We start from the raw sequence: 24,443 nt of genomic DNA on the forward strand, positions 1-24,443 counted from the left end.
ACTACTAAAGCCCGCGTACTCAGAGCCCATGCTCCACAACGAGAGAAGCCACCAGAATGAGAAGGCCGTGCACCACAATGCGAGTAGCCCCTGCTCGCTGCAACTAGAGAAAAGCCCGTATACAGCAACGAAGACCCAATGCAGCCAAAAAATTAAATAAACAAAATTTTTTAAAAAAACTAGTGAGCTATAAACTTTTTTAAAAATTCTTTAAAATGAATAGGGGATATCTGAGGGACTTCCCTGGTGGTCCAGTGGTTAAGAATTCACCTTCCAATGCTGGGGACAGGGGTTCGATCCCTGGCTGGGGAACTAAGATCTCACATGCCGCAGGGCAACTAAGCCTGCGTGCTGCAACTACTCAGCCCGCATGCTCTGGAGCCCCATGCAGGGCAAGTAGAGAAGCCCACGCGCCAAACGAAGAGCCCACTTGCTGCCACGAAAGATCCTGCACGCCACAACAAAGATCCTGCTTACTACAACTAAGGCCTGATGCAGCCAAAAAGATAAATAGGGGACATCTGAAACTTAGAGAATCTAAGTGATAGGACTGAGGCTGTATCTTATAAAAAAAAAAAGTATAAGACTTGAATTCAAGTACATCTGAAGCCAAAGCTCCAAAGCTTTTTCTACTCTTTTGTTAGATTATTTTTTGGGATTACCCTTTAAGCAGTGGCCCAGGCTCTTCAGAGGAATGCTTTATTTATAAGTAAAGAAATCTGCCCTACACTTCCTAAAGGCCTCATGAAAATAAGGTTCTGGTAGGCAGTAGTAAACTCTTTACCTCCAAATTGGCTATAGCTAATGATGACTCCGTAGGCCTGAGTTGCCTTAGTTTTTATACTGTCTGTATGCACAAATTCAGAGAAAAACATAAGTAAGCCACATTTGACTATGGCTTTCATAAGAATATCTTAAAAGATGCAGTTTTATAAGTATATTAAAATATTTAATTACATTCCTCTAAGTATCTCTGGACCTTTGATATTATTAGCTCATAATCTCAGTTAACAACCATTTTATATTGTCCTTATTTCACTTACTGAGCAATAAAAATGTCTCATTTCCATCATGATGATGGAGAAAGAAAAGAAACATGATTCATAAGACAAGGAACTCTGAATTCCAGTCTTATATTACCTTCTGATAATTGTGTTTTTGAAATAAGGAAAGTAAGAGAGGGCACTAGGATACTGCCTAAGAGACATGAAAGTAAAATGAGCCATAAAAAGACTGATTTTGATATCAAAAACTCAAAGAGGATTTCCTGTCCAAATAGCAAACAGTAAGAAATATTTATCTTCAGGAAGCCACCCTTACTAGCTATTTTAAGATCAAAAAAGTTAAGAAAGTTGTCATTCTAGTTGTCTAGTTCTCATTAGTAGAAACCTATACTAAGTTTAAAAATTATATCTCTCACTTAACTTGGAAATCTCAAAATAATAAGAGTGGAGGAGGGTCAGAAACCATATTAATATTGCCTAGTCCATTTTAGTTTTAACATTCAATACTTAAATGCAAAATATTTTCCTTCTACTATTTATTTATAATATTATTATTTATAACACATTGTAAAAGAACACATTTCTTAAATAAACTAAGTCCTAGATCTGCGCTGTCCAATATGGCAGCTATCGAGCACTTGTTTGAAGTATGGATAGTTCAAATGAAAATGTGCTTTAAATGTAAAATACACATCAGATTTTAAAGACTTAGTGCCCCAAGAAAGGATGTAATTACTTCATCAATAATTTTGTACTGATTACATGTTGAAACTATAATATTTGAACAGATCGAGTTAAATGAAATACATCATTAAAACGAATTCTACCTATTGCTTTTTACTTTTTAAATGTGGCTCTGGAAAATTTTTAATGTGACTTGCATAATATTTCTATTGGACAGCACTGCCTTAGATTTTTCGCCTTTCAGTAGTTAGTAACCTGAATCGGCAGTAAGAGTGTCAGACTCCATTCCTGTCTTCTTGGGATATCTTTAGCTTACAGTTTACCTTAAAAGGGGATCAGAAACGTAAAATCTTTACAAATATGGTTAACAAAATGGAAAGCATGAAACTATGAGCACATAAGTATATATGCACCTACTAAATCCTTTCACTTTCCCCCATCTTCATCACCACTACTTGGTCCAAGCTGCCTTTGTCTCTTGCCTGGACTAACATAATAGTCTTTTGAACAGATTTAGCAGATCCTCTTTGATGCTAACCCACAACTACTTGTTATTACCTTGTCAGTTCTTGCTAGCCAAACTTCCTCTTCCAGGATCTACTTTCTTTCAACCTCAAAACTTTCTCTGGCCAAAGGGTCCCACGCTGCTCATATGTGTGAAAAAGGAAGTACCAAGAAATTAACACCCTCCGGGAGCATCCATAAACCAAAAATTGACAGGAATTCGTGTATAAATACCCAAGCTCCTTGTCCCTTGGGTGAGGTAACCCAGGGGTATGTGTTCCACACCGTTTCCCAGAGTTCCTCAGTGGAATTAAGCGTTAATTACCCACAGCTGTATCTTGTTTAATACTTCACCCTTCATTTGCTTCTGCCCATCTCTATCTCCCTTCCCCACCCCTTACCAGGGCTTCCTGAGATCATTTCAGAAAAAAAAACTACTTGTTCTAAGTCTACTTCTGGCTGAACACAAACTGAGATAATTGGTCTTCCCACTGTCACTCTCACATTTCAGCAACCCATTCTCCACCTCAAAAGCCAGGCTATCTGTTTTTTTTTTTTTTTGGCTGCATTGGGTCTTCGTTGCTGCATGCAGGCTTTCTCTAGTTGGGGTGAGTGGGGGCTACTCTTCATTGTGGTGCCCGGGCTTCTCATTGTTGTGGCTTCTCTTGTTGTGGAGCATGGGCTCTAGGCACAGGCTTCAGTAGTTGTGGCACGCAGGCTCAGTAGTTGTGGCATGCAGGCTCAGTAGTTGTGGCTCACGGGCTTAGCTGCTCCATGGCATGTGGGATCTTTCCAGACCCGGGCTCGAACCCGTGTCCCCTGAATTGGCAGGTGGATTCTTAACCACTGCGCCACCTGGGAAGCCCCAGGCTATCTTTTTAAACTACCACCATAACCATATCACTTCTTACCTAAAACCTTTCAGTGATTTCCAATGCTCTTAGGATAAAGACCATCCAACACCTTAATTTGAAGTTTCTGGATGTTGATTCCAATGACTGCTTTACTACCTGTGTTCCTCTGCCACACTCTAGAGATTTTACCATCAAACAGAACTGCCACACCTTGAACATTAAAAATTCCAATATCCCACTTCAACCACAGTCTTCTATAGTCATATAAACACTACTATGCCTACACCAGACCTCCAGTCCCTCAACTCCACCCTCTCTCTCCCTCTGTCAAACTCATGGTGGTTTTCCCATTCTACTTAAACCCCTAGAAATATCACTTCTGCTATTTTCTTATCAGCATTCTCAACCCTGCTGGCCTCCTCTCCTGGTAGTATTAGTATGGAAACCATCAGCCAAGAATATTTTGACACTCTGCTTCTTCTACACCCAGGCTGGAAGTAAATGTAAGAGTAAGTAGCTCATAATTTTACTTTTGCACAGTGAGGTATTTTTCCCCATTCCCAGGGGGAACCCACAAATAAATGATCCCTAATCTCAAATAGACCCTTAACATAGCTCAATAATTTTTTGTGTGTCTCTTATTACTTCCATAGGAAATTCTAAATTTTCATTATTTTCCATCACCCTTCCTCTGTTCACTTTCAGCAGACTACGTTGAGTCTGAGTTTGCAGAGAAACAAATCTATCCAAGCCCTTGACTCTATCATGCTGTCAAAAGCCCATCTCTCCACCTGTGCTCCAAAGCCCAAACCTTTCTCCCCCAAGGCTGAGCCTGACTCCAAGTCCTTTCATAATCAAAACATAGACCAACTTCCCAGCCTCACTTTCTGCCTCTCCTCCAGATACATCCTACCTGCAATTCTCAAACATGGGGAGGATCTGGAGCCTGATGTGGTGGATCTTATCCAATAAGGCCGTGAGCAGACAGAACCCAGGAGAGAGTCTCCTGAATAAAGATGAATTCCTGTTTCCAGGAATGCTATCACAACAAGGACCCAGCCAAGGAGGAGAATCCAAGCCATAAATCGTGGCATGAAGTTGGAAGGTCATGAGCCAAAGATTCTAATAAATGGGGAGACCCAATTTGGAGAGCGAGAGCACGTAGAAAGTAGAAAAGGGTCAATAGGAGGAAACAGACATGGAACAAGAAATGAGTTAGGTACAGCATAATGCTCTCCTCTTAATCACTGCACAGTTGTCTCCTTTAGGTCATTCCAATCCCATTAAATGTCACCTATGGAAAGGTCTTTCCCAACAGCCCCACTTGACTAGACACTTAGTTACTCATCACATTTCCATGTTTTAATACTTTGCATAGTACTTTAGGTGCTAGCTGATATTTCTTTTTTTTTTTTTTTTTTCTTTTTTTTTGGTACGCAGGCCTCTCACTGCTGTGGCCTCGCCCGTTGCGGAGCACAGGCTCTGGACGCGCAGACTCAACGGCCATGGGTCACGGGCCCAGCCACTCCACCGCATGTGGAATCTTCCCAGACCAGGGCACAAACCTGTGTCCCCTGCATTGGCAGGCTGACTCTCAACCACTGCACCACCAGGGAAACCCCTAACATCATTCTTAATGGTGAAAAACTGAAAGCATTTCCTCTAAGATCAGAAACAAGACAAGGGTGCCCACTCTCACCACTATTATTCCAGATAATTTAGGAAGTTTTAGCCACGGAAATCAAAGAAGAAAAAGAAATAAAAGGAATCCAAATTGGAAAAGAAGAAGTAAAACTGTCACTGTTTGCAGATGACATGATACTATACATAGAGAATCCTAAAGATGCCACCAGAAAACTACTAGAGCTAATCAATTAATTTGGTAAAGTAGCAGGATGCAAAATTGATGCACAGAAATCTCTTGCATTCCTGTACACTAACGATGAAAACTCTGAAAGAGAAATTAAGGAAACATTCCCATTTACCATTGCAACAAAAAGAATAAAATACCTAGGAGACAAAAGACCTGTATGCAGAAAACTATAAGACACTGATGAAAAAAATCAAAGATGATACAAACATGGAAAGATATACCATGTTCTTGGACTGGAAGAATCCATTGTGAAAATGACTATACTACCTAAAGCAATCTACAGATTCAATGCAACCCCTATCAAACTACCAATGGCATTTTTCACAGAATTATAACACAAAATTTCACAATTTGTATGGAAACACAAAAGACCCCAAATAGCCAAAGCAATCTTGAGAAAGAAAAACGGAACTGGAGGAAGCAGGCTCCCTGACTTCAGAATATACTACAAAGCTACAGTAATCAAGACAGTATGGTACTGGCACAAAAACAGAATTATAGATCAATGGAACAGGATAGAAAGCCCAGAGATAAACCCACACACATATGGTCACCTTATCTTTGACAAAGGAGTCAAGAATATACAATGGAGAAAAGACAGGCTCTTCAATAAGTGTTGCTGGGAAAACTGGACAGCTACATGTAAAAGAATGAAATTAGAACACTCCCTAACACCATACACAAAAATAAACTCAAAATGGATTAAAGACCTAAATGTAAGGCCAGACAGTATAAAATTCTTAGAGGAAAACATAGGCAGAACACTCTTTGACATAAATCACAGCAAGATTCTTTTTGACCCACCTCCAAGAGAAATGGAAATAAAAATAAACAAATGGGAGCTAATGAAACTTAAAAGCTTTTGCATAGGGGCTTCCCTGGTGGCACAGTGGTTGAGAGTCTGCCTGCTAATGCTGGGGACATGGGTTCGAGCCCTGGTCTGGGAAGATCCCACATGCCACGGAGCAACTAGGCCCATGAGCCACAACTACTGAGCCTGCGCGTCTGGAGCCTGTGCTCCTCAACAAGAGAGGCCGCGATAGTCAGAGGCCCGCGCACCGCGATGAAGACTGGCCCCACTTGCCACAACTAGAGAAAGCCCTCGCACAGAAACGAAGACCCAACACAGCCAAATATAAATAAATAAATAAATTAAAAAAAAAAAAAAGCTTTTGCATAGCAAAGGAAACCATAAACGAGACGAAAAGACAACACTCAGAATGGAAGAAAATATTTGCAAAGGAAGCAACTGACAAAGGATTAATCTCCAAAATATACAAGCAGCTCATGCAGCTCAATATCAAAAAAAACCAAACAACCCAATCCAAAAATGGGCAGAAGACCTAAATAGACATTTCTCTAAAGAAGATATACAGATATCCAACAAACACATGAAAAGATGCTCAACATCACTAATCATTAGAGAAATACAAATCAAAACCACAATGAGGTATCACCTCACGCCAGTCAGAATGGCCACCATCAAAAAATCTACAAACAGTAAATGCTGGAGAGGGTGTGGAGAAAAGGGAACCCTCTTGCACTGTTGGTGGGAATGTAAATTGATACAGCTACTATAGAGAACAGTATGGATGTGCCTTAAAAAACTAAAAACAGAACTACCATATGATCCAGCCATCCCACTACTGGGCGTATACCCTGAGAAAAACACAATTCAGAAAGAGTCATAAACCAATGTTCATTGCAGCACTATTTACAGTTGCCAGGACATGGAAGCAACCTAAGTGTCCATAAAGAAGATGTGGCACATATATACAATGGAGTATTACTCAGCCATAAAATGAAATGAAATTGAGGTATTTGTAGTGAGGTGGATGGACCTAAAGACTGTTATACAGAGTGAAGTAAGTCAGAAAGAGAAAAGTAAATACCATATGCTAACGCACATATATGGAATCTTAAAAAACAGTACTGATGAACCTAGTGGCCGGGAAGGAATATAGATGTACATATAGAGAACAGACTTGAGGACACGTGGGGGACAGGGAAGCTGGGATGAACTGAGAGAGTAGCATTGACGTATATACACTACCAAATGTAAAATGGATGGCTAGTGGGAAGGTGCTGCGTAGTATAGGGAGATCAGCTCAATGCTTTGTGATGACCTAGACGGGTGGGATAGGGAGGATGGGAGGGAGGCTCAAGAGGGAGGGAATATGGGGATATATGTATACTTATAGCTCATTCACTTTGTTGTACAACAGAAACTAATGCAACATTGTAAAGCAATTATACTCCAATAAAGATATAAAAAAATTTTAAATAAATAAATACTCAATAAATGTTTCTTGAATTGCACTGCCTGGAGATTTGCTCCAGCCCACCGGGCTTGCTAGTGTTCTCTGATACAGCTTACATATTAATACTAACTATCATGTATTTAATACCTACCATGTGCCAGGCACTAAGTCCTTACTTATAGTATCAAATAATTATTATTAATAATTCTTAATAATATTTAGTAATAATTATTAATCCTCAAAAGAATACTCAGGAGTGGTGTTTTCTTTCGTTTTTTTACATTCACAAATGAGGAAACTGAGACTTAGAGATGTTATATATATGGTAAGTAAAAGAGGTAGAATTTATATCTATAGTTTTGTTTTCTATCCTATACTGTTTTGTGCAATCAATATAGTGCCTATAAGCAGTTCATTAGTATTTTTAGTGTACATTATTTCTGCCCCAAATCTTTTATTAACTAATAATGGAATCTAGGACAAGTTCTCAGATATCTCGATGGGTCTTAGTCTCTTCACCTATAGCACCAGGAATTAGATGAAGTTAACTCCTCGGTCCCCTCTAGCTCTAAAATTACATGCATCTGTGAGTTCCTAGACTTTCAAGCATTTGATTTTGCAACTCTATCTGCTTCTGCATTTCTATCTGTTTCATACTGTGATCACATCCAAACCACATAAAACAGTTTCCATTTCCATGAATTCTTCTCTTGAAACCACTGGACTTATTTTGAAATATGAAAAGTACAATGAATGGAGTCATATCACCAAAGCCACAGAAGAGAAGCTCCTTCCTCAAACAGTCTACGTCTTTCTCAACAGAGTTAATACCATTGGTTTAATTACCTATTAGATAAAAATACTCACTAGTGAGAGTATTTCTGAGGGGAGTAATGGAAGAACAAAATTTTAGGCTATCTAATTGTGGTACTAGCCCTTGTGCATATTTTGGTGGAGGGTGGGGGTAGGGAATTAAACACTAGTCCAAAATATATTTGTTATTTACAAAATTTACTAGTTGTAGAGTTTGGAAATATAAGAGGGAGGAGGGAGGAAGAAGAACCTGATCCAAATCCCTTTTTGCACCAATGAAATAGTATAGGGAGGCTGAAGGAGCCCTTGGTTCTTTTCTTGGTGAAAACCTACTGTGAATCACTTAACCTCTCTAAGTGTCACTTTGCTCATCTTCAAAATTAGTGGGTTTGGATCAAATAATATCTCAGGTTGTTCCAAGTCTGTGAATTAGCTCAAAGGGTATGAAAACCTGGCAAGAAATTGCTTTTAAAAGGCAGTAGCAAGTTTGAAAACTTATCCTTAACTTGAAGCAAAGAAGATCAGTTCTTAGGTTGAAGGTCATAGCCCCAAATGAATTAAGAACTAAAATTTAAGCCTATTTTTTAAAAGCTACAGTAGCAATGAAAGCTTTAAAATTCTAAGTCTAACCTAAATAACAGATTCCTGAGCTTCACTGCTGAGCCACACAGCAGTTTTGATGTATTTTCTCCACTGGTGGTGCAGAGATGAAGAGGAAAGCAAGCAGGAAAGAAATCAGGACACGGAGGTCAGCACAGAGGCTGATCCTAAAAATTTCAGAGGTGGATTAGAGAGAGGAAAATAGAAAATGTAGGGCTCAGTCAATTCATAAATGTATTACCTGTGTTGTAGGATTTTCTTATAATGCGATTGTCTTCTAGGATATGGTAACCAATTCTGCGCTCTTTCCAGCCATTCTCAACAACTGCACAAATGCAGATCATTCTGCCCGTCAGTCTTCATCTTCCCAAACTAAATAAGATTAGTTTTGGGCCTGTTATAATACATTCCATTTCACTGTGAAACTCGATATTTGAGTTTTCCTTTCTGATCATTTTCTCTCCAGCAGGATTAGGTAGCTCATTTCCAAATTTTATTTTTTCCATGCTTGATATTTACTACCTCCCTATGTACCCAACACCATGCATCCATATGCTAACAAACATGCTAGAATCGAGGCAGAGTGGGTGCCTGGTGGGATGACCAAATATGAGAAGGTAATTTTTAATCAGTGTTTTAACACTGGAAACAAGCTTTGTTATGGAGTAACAGCACTTAAACAGAATAACTTAAATAGAATAACTTTGTTTATGGAATTTTTGTAATCTTTCCTTGAAATGGAGAAATGATTTGAAGAAGTACTCATCTCTCTACCTACGCCTCTATAGCACACATTCCGCAGAAAAAGGAACAGGGAAACAACAAGTCACTGAATATTTAAATAGTAGGCTCGAGGCTGGGGAGTAGCATCAGCAAGAAGAAAGGCAGATGAGATGAAGGCAAAGTGTCACTGACTTTTGCCTCTGTCCCTGGAGAGGAGGTTGCTGATATAGAGTCCCTCTGGCCTTCCCAAGACAGTCTGGCATGAAGATATAACTCCAAGGTAAGATTCCTGAGCAAGCAGCTTTATCCTACAGCTGTCATCTGCATAGATTCCCTAGGCTTTCTCCAGATCAGTTTCCCGAGGTTCTTGTGGTTCCCTCCCCCATAGTAGCTGGATGTCCCCAAGCCCAGGCGGGGGCTTCCTGAAAGCCACTTGTGCCAAAGCTGTCACTATAGCAAGGTTTCAAAATAACTCTAAATCTGACAGCCTCTGCCCCTATAGATGAACATTTAGATTTTTTCAGAAATCCCTGGTGGTACTCTAGAATTCAGTAGGGGGCTTTGGGAAGGAAAGAAATATGACATTAAAAGGGCAAAATGAGGCTCTTGCTAGCCTTAATATAACAAATCGAGGGGACTTCCCTGGTGGTCCAATGGTTAAGAATCCACGATTTCACCGCAGGCGGTGTGGCTTCGAGGGTTCGATCCCTGGTCGGGCAAACTAAGATCCCGCATGCCACCCAATGCGGCCAAATAAAACCAAAACAAGTTGAGAAAACTAAGGGGTAAAAAGTTCCTGAATGCCTAATATGTGCCATGAAGGGAGCTAAGTGGTTCATATACATTATCTCACTTAGTCCTCATAAAAAGTCATCGGGGTTTACAAGGTGAAAGGGGCTCAGAGTTAAGAGTCCAAAATCACAGAACTGTTTAAGTGGTAGAGGTAGGATCGAAACCCACTTCTGTGGAATGCCAGAGCCCCAGTTCTGCCCCACTAATTTATAAGCAAGTACTTCAAAAGTGTTTTAAAAGATGTTTAAGGATGAAGAAATCTCCTGGTCATGTGCAATAAATCAAAGTTCTTAGGAAGCTTTATACGCTCTTCAGAACGACTACCAGTGTTGCTTTTGCTCAAGTCCTGCATTACTTTCAGATGCCCTTCTATACAGAGCTCAGCCACACAATTTTTAATAAAATCTTCCCTATAATTCAGTTTCTCGTATGCACATACACAGAGAGACCATACACATACACACACACACACAGACATACAAACACTACACATATACACACTGCACAGATAGATACACACAGACCACAGATACCACAGAGACCACACACAAATACACCACACTTGCACAGATCACAGATACACACACACACAGCTCCACACACACCCCATGAATTTATACACACACTAGAGATACACACACGCCACAGAGACACACACCATATATGCACATACATACACACAAATGCACCACAGATATATGGACAGACTACAGACACACACACACACGCACACACATATACACACACAAATAGACACACACAGGCCATACACACACAGTATCAGAAATCCTCCGTGGGATTTTGTTTCTCCTTGTCTACTCAAGCCCCAATGTCTATACAGTTTCCACCATATCATCTCATTAACATCTCACCTCCTGCTACTGGCCTCTTCTCTCCATCCTACTCCTTCCCAAATAGGGAACACAAGCTCTTTTCTTTCCATTCCCCAGAGCAACCACCAACACAAGAAGTTGTGATTAATGAGGTTAAGGGAGACATTACACCATGTCAAACCATAACAAATGGATTCAAATTAAATATTAGACATTCCTTATTTTAAATCCCGTGTCATCTCTGCTTCTCAATATCTCATTGACTCTTCCTCCTCTGCAAGCCTCCTTGCCTCCTGCTGTGTTTTCCTGGGGCCCCTCTCTGAAGACATCCTCCCTCCTCCCCCTCTTCTCATGGTCCCAGGACCTTCACCCAGCCTCTTCCTTGGGCTCCCACTCTTTCACTAATCATTGCCTATCCATTACATGTCCCAAAACTTCACTTTTTATTCCCAAACAGACTACCAAGATATCTTCCTGAAGAGAACCATTTTTCTACTTCGGGGGAAATTTTTGCAACTCCCTTAGCCAGCAGAATTAAGGTTGTTATGGTTTCAATAGCAATTATTTTATTTCTTCTCTCTGTATATTCTTAGGATGTTTTTGATTAGTGAACAAAATCATTAGTAATTTCCATTGCTTTATCCAATTTATCAAAAAACAGTTTGTTGATGTGACTCTGTTATAATAGCTATTTTCCAAAATATTCTCACATTTATATTTTCAATACTATAGGAGCAGTTATTCAAGAAATGGGATATTTTGGATAATCAAATACTCCATTTCATGGAGCATTATCAAAATACACTACACATGAATTACCAGTTTTCAAAGAAGTAACATAAAACATTTATTGGGTTCCCCGCCTGCCACAGTGGAGGTGTGGTGGGAGATGTTGAATATGAAATTTAACCCCTGTAAGCCTCACTTTCTCCTCTGTTTAAACATTTGCCTTTGTATGGAAAAAAAGAAATTATTTTTATATGAAGTTTCCTGCATACAACAAGTACTGGATAAATATCAGTTCCTTGACTCCTCTCTGTCTTTCCCCTCCCCAAGTAAGAAAGAACTACTGCTATATTCTACCATACACTTTCCTCTTTCATTGATGATTTTGAAGGTACTTCACAATCTTACGGTGCCGAAGGGCTCCTGTATGAATATCAGTTCTTACTGTTATGTGCTGAGTGTTAGGATACTAGGTAATAGCATTTACTATATATAATTAGCTCATGGGAGAAATCTAATTATAGCTCCCTATGATTACTAACTTGCAGCCATTGTTGTCATTTTTGTTATTCAATTTCGTTATTAACATTGCCTTGACCAAGTCTTAGTCAAGTAAAACTGATTCTTCACTGACTTATTCAAGAATCTGTGCCCATCAAGAAGGGTCAGGCTTCTGGTTAATGTCTAAATAGAAGTTTTTGGGGTTTTTTTGGCTGAGCCAAGGTGGCACACGGGATCTTTTTTACCCGTGTCCCCTGCATCGGCAGGTGGACTCTCAACCACTGCACCACCAGAGAAGCCCCACAAGGGATCTTAATTACCCGACCTGGGATAAAACTCGTGCCCCATGCAGTGGAAGCGTGTAGTCCTAACCACTGGATTGCCAGAGAATTCCCTAAATAGGATATTTTTAGCTGCCTAAATTAATTACTTAACGAAGTGAGAATATTCCAAACTTATTTCTATTTCACATTAATTTCATTGCATCTGTAGTATTTCTATTTTTGATGCCCAAATTAATCTGATCTTAATTCCTCACACAAAATAAAAGAAAAATATCTGATTTGCATTTTTGTAAAAATATTGTTTGTCATTTAAAAAATATTGTCATTTTGACTATGAATATGCAAAAATTACTATATTAATTTCTATATTTAACCATTTCTTTTGCTTCTTTTTTGTTGTTATTTTCAGTTTCTCATTCCAATTATGGATCTGATCAACTCTAATGATTACCTGCTCAATGTCTCTACTTCAATAAGAAACAGCATTCACATTCCAACACCTGCCTCAAAAGTGATTGTTGCACTTCTTTTGTTCACGTCATTTATAATTGGCACTATCACCAACGGTTTCTACCTATGGGTGCTAAAATTCAAAATGAAAAAGACTGTTAATACTCTCTTATATTTTCATCTCATTCTCTCTTATTTTATTTCAACATTATTTTTGCCATTTCTGGCCATCTCCTACCTTCAGGAAAATCACTGGAGCTTTGGAATGACCACATGCAAGGTCTTCAATAGCATTTTGTCTGCAGGGATGTTTGCCTCTGTTTTCTTCCTCTCAGCCATCAGCATTGATCGTTATCTTCTCACTCTTCACCCGGTGTGGTCACAGCTGCACCGAACCCCACGCTGGGTTTCCAGCATCATCTTGGGAGTCTGGATATTTGCCACTGCCCTCAGCATGCCCTATGTGGTTTTCAGGGAGGTACATGATGACCATAAAGGAAGAGTGACCTGCCAGAATAACTATGCTGTGTCTGCTAACTGGGAAGGCAAAAAGATGCAAACATTAAGAAAATGGATTCATGTAGCCTGTTTCAGCAGCCGCTTCTTGCTGGGCTTCCTTCTGCCTTTCCTCATCATCACCTTTTGTTATGAAAGAGTAGCCAAAAAGATGAAAGAGAGGAGCCTCTTCAAATCCAACAAGCCCTTCAAAGTCATGATGACTGCCGTTATCTCTTTCTTTGTGTGTTGGATGCCCTACCATGTATACCAAGGTTTAATTCTCACTAAGAACAGATCACTACTTTTCCAGTTGACTCTGATACTCACAGTGATAACTACTTCTTTCAATACTGTCTTTTCTCCCACACTCTACCTATTTACTGGGGAGAACTTCAGAAAGGTTTTCAAGAAGTCTGTTCTTGCTCTTTTTGAGTCAACATTCAGTGAAGATTCTTCGGAAGAAAGGACACAAAACCTAAATTCAGAAGTCGATATTTAAATTCTGGATCCCAGAGAAAAGAATGGATTCTTAGTCAATGATATCACCAGAGACTGACCCTCAACTCTTGTATAATATAGTCCCTATATTAGAGAGACACCTGGGCTGTATTATAGTTAGATCTATGAATATTATAAGGGCTGTAAAATGTGATGGGTGATGTTGCAAATGTGATTTTTTTTTTTTACTTTCATTGTGGTAAAATATATATAACATATAACACCATTTTTCATTGTACATTTTAGTGGCATGACCTAAATTCACAATATTTTGCAACCATCACCACTATCCATTTCCAAAATTTTTTATCACCCAAAAGAGAAACTCTACGCATTAAGCAATAACTCCCCTTTCACGCCCCTACCCCCCACCCTTTCCCCTAGCTCCTCATATCCTCCAATCTGCTTTCTATCTCTATGAATTTGCTATTCAAGATATTCCACATAAGTGGAATCATACAATATTTCTCCTTTTGTGTCTGGCTTATTTAACGTAGCATAATGTTTTCAAGGTTCATCCATGTTGTAACATGTATCAGAACTTCATTTTTTTTATGGCTAAATAATATTCTGTTTTATGTATATACCACATTTTGTTTATCCATTCTTCTGTTGAGAGACATCTGAGCTGTTTCCACCTTTTGGCTATTGTGAATAATGCTACCATGAACACTGGTGTACAAGTGTCTGTTTGAGTCTTTATTTTCAATTATTTTGAATTGCTGGGTCATGTGGCAATTCTATGTTTAAGTTTTTGAGGAATTGCCACTTTTTTCCACAACAGCTGTACCATGTTGCATTCTCATCAGCAATGTACAAAAGTTCTAGTTTCTCCATACCCTTACCAACACCTATTATTTTCCTTTTTTTCAATTATAGCCATCCTAGTTGGTGTGAACTGATGCAAATGTGATTCTTAACCTTTGATTTTTGAGGCTATAGGAATATCATTTTCTGAATACCAATAGAACCCATCAATCTGAATTTTCTGTCACGGAATTTTCTACCAAATAGACATTTAGACCAAGGTCTTTATTCAGATAGCACCTAAATTATTTAATTGGTATGAACAAAATTTAACGTGGAGATGACAAGGCACTCATCTTGTCATCTCCATGTTAAAGAATAAAGAATTTATATTTTAATGTTTTAAGTATAAAGATACTTTAAGTGTCTTTTTAATATTTATGGATTAAGCTGTCACAGAAATATGGGACTAACACAATTATAAATGTTTGTGAGCCTCCCTGGGTAATGTCACAGTACGTTTAATTCTAAAACAGCAATAACAAAATTAACTTTGTTTCCCTGGTTTTCAAGTTTTGCATCAAGTTTTTGAAAAATATTACAGCACCTAAGTTATATAGGACCACATAGTATCAGTGACCTATTACCTTTTATGTATTTAGTTAGTTCTATCTGTCGGTCAGTACATATCAATCAATAGATAGTTCTATCTAGTTCAACTAATACAGAAGGCAGATATTTAGGCCACAACACAAACTCAGTCCCTAAATATTTCAGCTAGCTTTGCACAGACAATTCCAAGCCACAGGCGTACATCCTCCTCAGAAATCCCCCAAAAGGATGATATTAATTACAAAGGGTTACAGAGAGGAAGGGAAATTAATTTTCATTACTAACTTTTCATAGTGGGAAAGTAATAGTAGTTCTATGCCCTAGAAATTCTGCTAATTGACTTGGCATCACTGCTTTCTGGGGCAACTAGAGGCTTGGCCTCTCTCACTTTGAATATAAGGGACAAAAAATTTTGGGTAGGTGAACAGTTTCATTGTTGGCCCCTATTTCAAGTTTTGGAGCCTTGAATAGTGTCCCAGAGACGGAGAAGTAGGATGGAAGACCAGGCTGTGGCTCTGAGTGGCCCTTCAGCAAGAAGGGGCTGCTGCTCCTTCCCTCCACACATTCTCCCAGGGCCTGACAAGCCCACTGGAGTTTATGATGCAGGACTTAAGAAAGCAAGTTATTGGTTGGAACATAATGATTCTTTGAAACAAGAATCCTACTTTGGAAACCTAACAGCCACAGAGCCTTTGGTCTCCCTCCTCATATTTGCTACAGTAACAAACAAGGAAGTGCTCTTTCCAGGCTCTTTTATGTACTTTGTTCCATCTCTCTACAGACTGTAAACTCCTCAAGGACAGAGAGAAGCCTATCAATCACACTATTTCTTTTCTATAGTACTACATGTAAGTGATATCCAGTAAAATATACTTAATGAAAATTGAATATGGGTCATGACAATATGTGATTTGAAAAAGGACTTTGGGTATAAAATAATAGGATTGAACCAGATTTTTATTTTAAAAAGATTTACATCACACTTACCTTGTGCCCAGGCATGGTTCAAAATGCTTTACAAATAGTAACTCACTTAATCCCACAGCAATTCTATGAAGTAGGTCACATTGTTATCACTCTTTTACAGGCTGTGAAACTGAAGCACTTGCCCAAGGCCGCACAGTAAGCAAGTGGAAGAGCCAGTATTGCAAGTCCAGGCAGTCTGGTGCTAGAATCAAACCATGCTCTTAATCACCCTACCCACTGCCTGACGTCACTGTTAGGAGGCTGTGAGGCAGGGCTTCCAGCCCAAATATACATAGTCCGTTTATTTCATCAGAATTCACTATATTGACGGCAAAAATCAAAAAGAAGTTCCTAGAAAATGTCAGGATCCACATACAAAGTAAAAAAAGAAAAAGCATTGAACTTGTAACCAGGAGATTTGGGTGGTGGTCTGGCTTTGCCTCTAGCTTGGTGTTTTATTTGGGGCAGGTTATCCACATTTTCTGGGCCTTACCTTCCTCATCTATAATATGGGACAGCTCGGAATGAGATTATGTATATGAAATTACTTCTAAAATATAAAACACTGCATAAGTATAAGATATTATGAGGACGGTTTTTTAAGAAGTCACTTCAATTTTAAAAAGTAGGGTGTAAACTTGAGAAAATTCTCCCCAAATGTATTTTTTAATTTCCCTTAAAACTATGGTCAACTTTTAGAAAACCTGCTTGTTATGGTTGTGTTGATCTCATCAACATCCTCACTACTGTGAATTCTCCGGACCCAAGAGGTTTATAAACAAAGAATTGGTGGCTTTCCTTTGTGGAAATTGTGTGTGGAGACAGTGTATTAAAACAGTGTGCCTATTAGCAACAAATTATATGAACCTGCTTCATTACATTTGCCTCAAACTGGCTCAAGAACAGAATACAGGGATGATTAGAGATAGGTTTCAAACGTTAGCTTATGTTCTCTCCTCAAGAAATGGCTCCTGGAAGAGCTTCAAGATGACGGAAGAGTAAGACGTGGAGATCACCCTCCTCCCCACAGATACACCAGAAATACATCTACACATGGAACAACTCCTACACCTACTGAACGCTGGCAGAAGACCTCAGACCTCCCAAAAGGCAAGAAACTCCCCACGCACCTGGGTAGGGCAAAAGAAAAAAGAAAAAACAGAGACAAAAGAATAGGGACGGGACCTGCACCAGTGGGAGGGAGCTGTGAAGGAGGAAATGTTTCCACACAGTAGAAGCCCCTTCGCGGGCAGAGACTGCGGGTGGCGGAGGGGGTAAGCTTCGGAGCCGCGGAGGAGAGCACAGCAACAGGGCTGCGGAGGGCAAAGCGGAGAGATTCCTGCACAGAGGATCGGTGCCGACCGGCACTCACCAGCCCGAGCCGGCAGGGCTGGGAGCTGAGGCTCGGGCTTCGGTCGGAGCGCAGGGAGAGGACTGGGGTTGGCGGCGTGAACACAGCCTGCAGGGGGTTAGTGCACCACGGCTAGCCAGGAGGGAGTATGGAGAAAAGTCTGGACCTGCCGCAGAGGCAAGAGACTTTTTCTTCCCTGTTTGTTTCCTGGTGCGTGAGGAGAAGGGATTAAGAGCGCTGCTTAAAGGAGCTCCAGAGACGGGAATGAGCCACGGCTAAAAGCGCGGACCCTAGGGATGGGCATAAGACGCTAAGGCTGTTGCTGCCACCACCAAGAGGCCTGTGTGCGAGCACAGATCACTGTCCACACCCCACTTCTGGGGAGCCTGTGCAGCCCGCCACTGTCAGGGTCCCGGGATCCAGGTACAACTTCCCCGGGAGAATGCACGGCGCGCCTCAGGCTGGTGCAACGTCCCGCCGGCCTCTGCCGCCGCAGGCTCGCCCCACACTCCGTGCCCCTCCCTCCCCCTGGCCTGAGTGAGACAGAGTCCGTGAAGCAGCTGCTCCTTTAACCCCGTTCTGTCTGAACGAAGAACAGACGCCTTCCGGCGACCTACACGCAGAGGCGGGGCCAAATCCAAAGCTGAAACCCGGGAGCAGTGAGAACAAAGAAGAGAAAGGGAAATCTCTCCCAGCAGCCTCAGAAGCAGTGGATTAAAGCTCCACAATCAACTTGATGTACCCTGCATCTGTGGAATACATGAATAGACAACGAATCATCCCAAACTGAGGTGGACTTTGAGAGCAAGGTTTATGATTTTTTCCCCTTTTCCTCTTTTTGTGACTGTGTACGTGTATGCTTCTGTGTGAGATTTTGTCTGTATGGCTTTGCTTCTACCATTTGTCCTAGGGTTCTATCCATCTGTGGTTTTTTTTTAGTTTTTTTTTCTTAATAATTATTTTTTATTTTAATAACTTTATTTTATTTTATCTTACTTTATTTTATTTGACTTTATCTTCTTTCTTTCTTTTTTCCTTCCTTCCCTCCTTCCTTCCCTCCTCCCTCCCTGCCTCCCTCCCTCCCTCCCTCCCCCCTCCTTTCTTTCTTTCTTTCTTCTTCTATCAGTTCTTTCTTTCTACTTTTTCTCCCTTTTATTCTGAGCCGTGTGGATGAAAGGCTCTTGGTGCTGCAGCCAGGAGTCAGTGCTGTGCCCCTGAGGTGGGAGAGCCAACTTCAGGACACTGGTCCACAAGAGACCTCCCAGCTCCACATAATATCAAATGGCAAAAATCTCCCAGAGATCTCCATCTCAACACGAGCACCCAGCTTCACTTAACGACCAGCAAGCTACAGTGCTGGACACCCTATGCCAAACAACTAGCAAGACAGGAACACAACCCCACCCATTAGCAGAGAGGCTGCCTAAAATCATAATAAGTCCACAGACACCTGAAAACACACCACCAGACGTGGACCTGCCCACCAGAAAGACAAGATCCAGCCTCATCCACCAGAACACAGGCACTAGTCCCCTCCACCAGAAAGCCTACACAACCCACTGAACCAACTTTAGCCACTGGGGACAGACACCAAAAACAACGGGAACTACGAACCTGCAGCCTGCAAAAAGGAGACCCCAAACACAGTAAGATAAAAAAAATGAGAAGACAGAAAAACACACAGCAGTTGAAGGAGCAAGATAAAAACCCACCAGACCTCAGAAATGAAGAGCAAATAGGCAGTCTACCTGAAAAAGAATTCAGAATAATGATAGTAAAGATGATCCAAAATCTTGGAAATAGAATAGGGAAAATGCAAGAAACATTTAACAAGGACATAGAAGAACTAAAGATGAAACAAGCAACAATGAACAACAAAATAAATGAAATTAAAAATACTCTAGAAGGGATCAATAGCAGAATAACTGAGGCAGAAGAACGAATAAGTGACCTGGAAGATAAAATAGTGGAAATAACTACTGCAGAGCAGAATAAAGAACAAAGAATGAAAAGAACTGAGGACAGTCTCAGAGACCTCTGGGACAACATTAAATGCACCAACATTCGAATTATAGGGGTCCCAGAAGAAGAGAAAAAGAAAGGGACTGAGAAAATACTTGAAGAGATTATAGTTGAAAACTTCCCTAATATGGGAAAGGAAATAGTTAATCAAGTCCAGGAAGCACTGAGAGTCCCATACAGGATAAATCCAAGGAGAAATACGCCAGGACACATAGTAATCAAACTGTCAAAAATTAAATACAAAGAAAACATATTAAAAGCAGCAAGGGAAAAACAACAGATAACACACAAGGGAATCCCCATAAGGTTAACAGCTGATCTTTCAGCAGAAACTCAGCAAGCCAGAAGGGAGTCGCAGGACATATTTAAAGTGATGAAGGAGAAAAACCTGCAACCAAGATTATTCTACCCAGCAAGGATCTCATCAGATTTGATGGAGAAATTAAAACCGTTACAGACAAGCAAAAGCTGAGAGAGTTCAGCACCACCAAACCAGCTTTACAACAAATACTAAAGGAACTTCTCTAGGCAAGAAACACAAGAGAAGGAAAAGACCTACAATAACGAACCCAAAACAATTAAGAAAATGGGAATAGGAACATACATATTGATAATTACCTTAAATGTAAATGGATAAAATTCTCCCACCAAAAGACACAGACTGGCTGAATGGATACAAATACAAGACCCATATATATGCTGTCTACAAGAGACCCACTTCAGACCTAGAGACACATACAGACTGAAAGTGAGGGGATGGAAAAAGATATTCCATGCAAATGGAAAACAAAGGAAAGCTAGAGTAGCAATTCTCATATCAGACAAAACAGACTTTAAAATAAAGACTATTAGAAGAGACAAAGAAGGACACTACATAATGATCAAGGGATCAATCCAAGAAGAAGATATAATAATTGTAAATATTTATGCACCCAACATAGGAGTACCTCAAAACATAAGGCAAATACTAACAGCCATAAAAGGGGAAATTGACAGTAACACATTCATAGTAGGGGACTTTAACACCCCACTTTCACCAATGGACAGATTATCCAAAATGAAAATAAATAAGGAAACACAAGCTTTAAATGATACATTAGGGCTTCCCTGGTGGTGTAGTGGTTGAGAATCTGCCTGCTAATGCAGGGGACACAGGTTTGAGTCGTGGTCCAGGAGGATCCCACATGCTGCAGAGCAACTAAGCCCGTAAGCCACAACTACTGAGCCTGCATGTCTGGAGCCTGTGCTCCGCAACAAGAGAGGCCACGATAGTGAGAGGCCCGCGCACCGCGATGGAGTGTGGCCCACACTTGCCACAACTAGAGAAAGCCCTCACACAGAAACGAAGACCCAACACAGCCAAAAATAAATAAATAAATTTAAAAAAAATAAGTAACTGTTTAAAAAATAAATAAATAAAAATAAATGATACATTAAACAAGATGGGCTTAATTGATATTTATAGGACATTCCATCCAAAAGCAACAGAATACACATTTTTCTCAAGTGCTCATGGAACATTCTCCAGGATAGATCATATCTTGGGTCACAAATCAAGCCTTGGTAAATTTAAGAAAATTGAAATTGTATCAAGTATCTTTTCCAACCACAACGCTATGAGACTAGATATCAATTACAGGGAAAGATCTGTAAAAAATACAAACACATGGAGGCTAAACAATACTTAATAACGAAGTGATCACTGAAGAAATCAAAGAGGAAAAAAAAATACCTAGAAACAAATGACAATGGAGACACGATGACACAAAACCTATGGGATGCAGCAAAAGTAGTTCTAAGAGGGAAGTTTATAGCAATACAATCTTACCTGAAGAAATAGGAAACATCTCGAATAAACAACCTAACCTTGCACCTAAAGCAATTAGAGAAAGAAGAACAAAAAAACCCCAAAGTTAGCAGAAGGAAAGAAATCATAAAAATCAGATCAGAAATAAATGAAAAAGAAATGAAGGAAACGATCGCAAAGATCAATAAAACTAAAAGGTGGTTCTTTGAGAAGATAAACAAAATTGATAAACCATTAGCCAGACTCATCAAGTAAAAAAGGGAGAAGACTCAAATCAATAGAATTAGAAATGAAAAGGGAGAAGTAACAACTGACACTGCAGAAATACAAAAGATCATGAGAGATTTAGAAAATATGAACAGACCAATCACAAGCACTGAAATTGAAACTGTGATTAAAAATCTTCCAACAAACAAAAGCCCAGGACCAGATGGCTTCACAGGCGACTTCTATCAAACTTTTAGAGAAGAGCTAACACCTATCCTTCTCAAACTCTTCCAAAATATTGCAGAGGGAGGAACACTCCCGAACTCATTCTACAAGGCCACCATCACCCTGATACCAAAACCAGACAAGATTGTAACAAAGAAAGAAAACTACAGGCCAATATCACTGATGATCATAGATGCAAAAATCCTCAACAAAATACTAGCAAACAGAATCCAACAGCACATTGAAAGGATCATACACCATGATCAACTGGGGTTTATTCCAGGAATGCAAAGATTCTTCAATATACGGAAATCAATCAATGTGATAAACCATATTAACAAATCGAAGGAGTAATACCATATGATCATCTCAGTAGATACAGAGAAAGTTTTTGACAAAATTCAACACCCATTTATGATTAAAAAAACCCTCCAGAAAGTAGGCATAAAGGGAATTTACCTCAATATAATAAGGCCATATTTGACAAACCCACAGCCAACGTCGTCCTTAGTGGTGAAAAACTGAAACAATTTCCACTAAGATCAGGAATAAGACAAGGTTGCCCACTCTTACCACTATTATTCAACATAGTTTTGGAAGTTTTAGCCACAGCAATCAGAGAAGAAAAAGAAATAAAAGGAATCCAGATCGGAAAAGAAGAAGTAAAACTGTCACTGTTTGCAGATGACATGATACTATACATAGAGAATCCTAAAGATGCTACCAGAAAAGTACTAGAGCTAATCAATGAATTTGGTAAAGTAGCAGGATACAAAATTAATGCACAGAAATCTCTTGCATTCCTATACACTAATGATGAAAAAAATCTGAAAAAGAAATTAAGGAAACACTGCCACTTACTACTGAAACAAAAAGAATAAAATACCTAGGAATAAACCTACCTAAGGATACAAAAGACCTGTATGTAGAAAACTATAAGACACTGATGAAAGAAATTAAAGATGATACAAATAGATGGAGAGATATACCATGTTCTTTGATTGGAAGAATCAACATTGTGAAAATGACTATACTCCCCAAAGCAATCTACATATTCAACTGAATCCCTATCAAACTACCACTGGCATTTTTCACAGAACAAGAACAAAAAATTTCACAATTTGTATGGAAACACAAAAGTCCCCGAATAGTGAAAGCAATCTTTAGAAAGAAAAATGGAGCTGGAGGAATCAGGCTCCCTGACTTCAGACTATACTACAAAGCTACAGTAATCCAGGCAGTATGGTACTGGCACAGAAACAGAAATATAGATTAGTGGAACAGGATAGAAAGCCCAGAGATAAACCCATGCATTTATGGTCACCTTAATTTTGATAAAGGAGGCAAGAATATACAATGGAGAAAAGACAGCCTCTTCAATAAGTGGTGCTGGGAACACTGGACAGCTACATGTAAAAGAATGAAATTAGAACACTCCCTAACACCATACACAAAAGTAAACTCAAAATGGATTAAAGACCTAAAGTAAGGCCAGACACTATCAAACTCTTGGAAGAAAACATAGGCAGAACACTCTATGACATAAGTCACAGCAAGATCCTTTTTGACCCACCTCCTAGAAAAATGGAAATAAAACCAAAAATAAACAAATGGAAGCTAATGAAACTTAAAAGCTTTTGCACAGCAAAGGAAACCATAAACAAAAAGAAAAGACAACCCTCAGAATGGGAGAAAATATTTGCAAATGAAGCAACTGACAAAGGATTAATCTCCAAAATTTACAAGCAGCCCATGCAGCTCAATATCAAAAAAAAACGAACAACCCAATCCAAAAATGGGCAGAAGACCTAAACAGACATTTCTCCAAAGAAGATATACAGATTTCCAAAAAATACAAGAAAGAATGTTCAACATTATTAATCATTAGAGAAATGCAAATCAAAACTACAATGAGATATCACCTCACACAAGTCAGAATGGCCTTCATCAAAAAATCTACAAACAACAAATGCTGGAGAGGGTGTGGAGAAAAGGAAACCCTCTTGCACTGTTGGTGGGAATGTAAATTGATACAGCCACTATGGAGAAAAGTATGGAGATGTCTTAAAAAACTAAAAATAGTACTACCCTACAACCCAGCAATCCCACTACTGGGCATATACCCTGAGAAAACCATAATTCAAAAAGAGTCATGTACCACAATATTCATTGCAGCTCTATTTACAATTGCCAGGACATGGAAGCAACCTAAGTGTCCATCGACAGATGAATGGATAAAGATGTGGCACATATATAGAATGGAATATTACTCAGCCATAAGAGAAACGAAATTGAGTTATTTGTAGTGAGGTAGATGGTCGTAGAGTCTGTCATACAAAGTGAAGTCAGAAAGAGAAAAACAAATATCGTATGCCAACACATATATATGGAATCTAAAAAAAAAAAAAAGGTTCTGAAGAACCTAGTTGCAGGACAGGAATAAATACATAGACGTAGAGAATGGACTTGAGGATACTGGGTGGGGGAAGGGTAAGCTGAGATAAAGTGAGGGAGTGGCATGGACATGTGTACACTACCAAATGTAAAACTGATAGCTAGTGGGAAGCAGCCATATAGCACAGGAGATCAGCTGGGTGCTTTGTGACCA

General features: G+C 39.6%; 2 protein-coding genes across 3 annotated transcripts in view; one reads left to right on the forward strand and one right to left on the reverse strand.

The window, feature by feature from the left end:
- NUBPL (NUBP iron-sulfur cluster assembly factor, mitochondrial) overlaps nucleotides 1-24,443 on the reverse strand; it is a gene marked incomplete at its 5' end in the record, with an annotated part of 331,565 nt that overhangs the window by 291,354 nt on the left and 15,768 nt on the right. The window contains one exon of one of the 2 annotated variants that reach the window (XM_082853541.1): nucleotides 12,904-12,957. The exons of the other annotated variant lie outside the window; for it this stretch is intronic. Of the gene's footprint in view, nucleotides 1-12,903; nucleotides 12,958-24,443 lie in introns of those variants that run through there. 2 annotated transcript variants of the gene reach the window in all.
- Nucleotides 12,877-13,899, forward strand: GPR33 (G protein-coupled receptor 33; the record flags this gene model as incomplete). Its single annotated transcript, XM_082853527.1, has 1 exon — nucleotides 12,877-13,899. One exon carries the CDS (start codon nucleotides 12,877-12,879, stop codon nucleotides 13,897-13,899), a length of 1,023 nt encoding a protein of 340 aa, XP_082709653.1.

This window comes from Leucopleurus acutus, assembly GCF_964270905.1.
Source record: "Leucopleurus acutus genome assembly, chromosome: 1".
Lineage (NCBI taxonomy): Eukaryota > Metazoa > Chordata > Mammalia > Artiodactyla > Delphinidae > Leucopleurus > Leucopleurus acutus.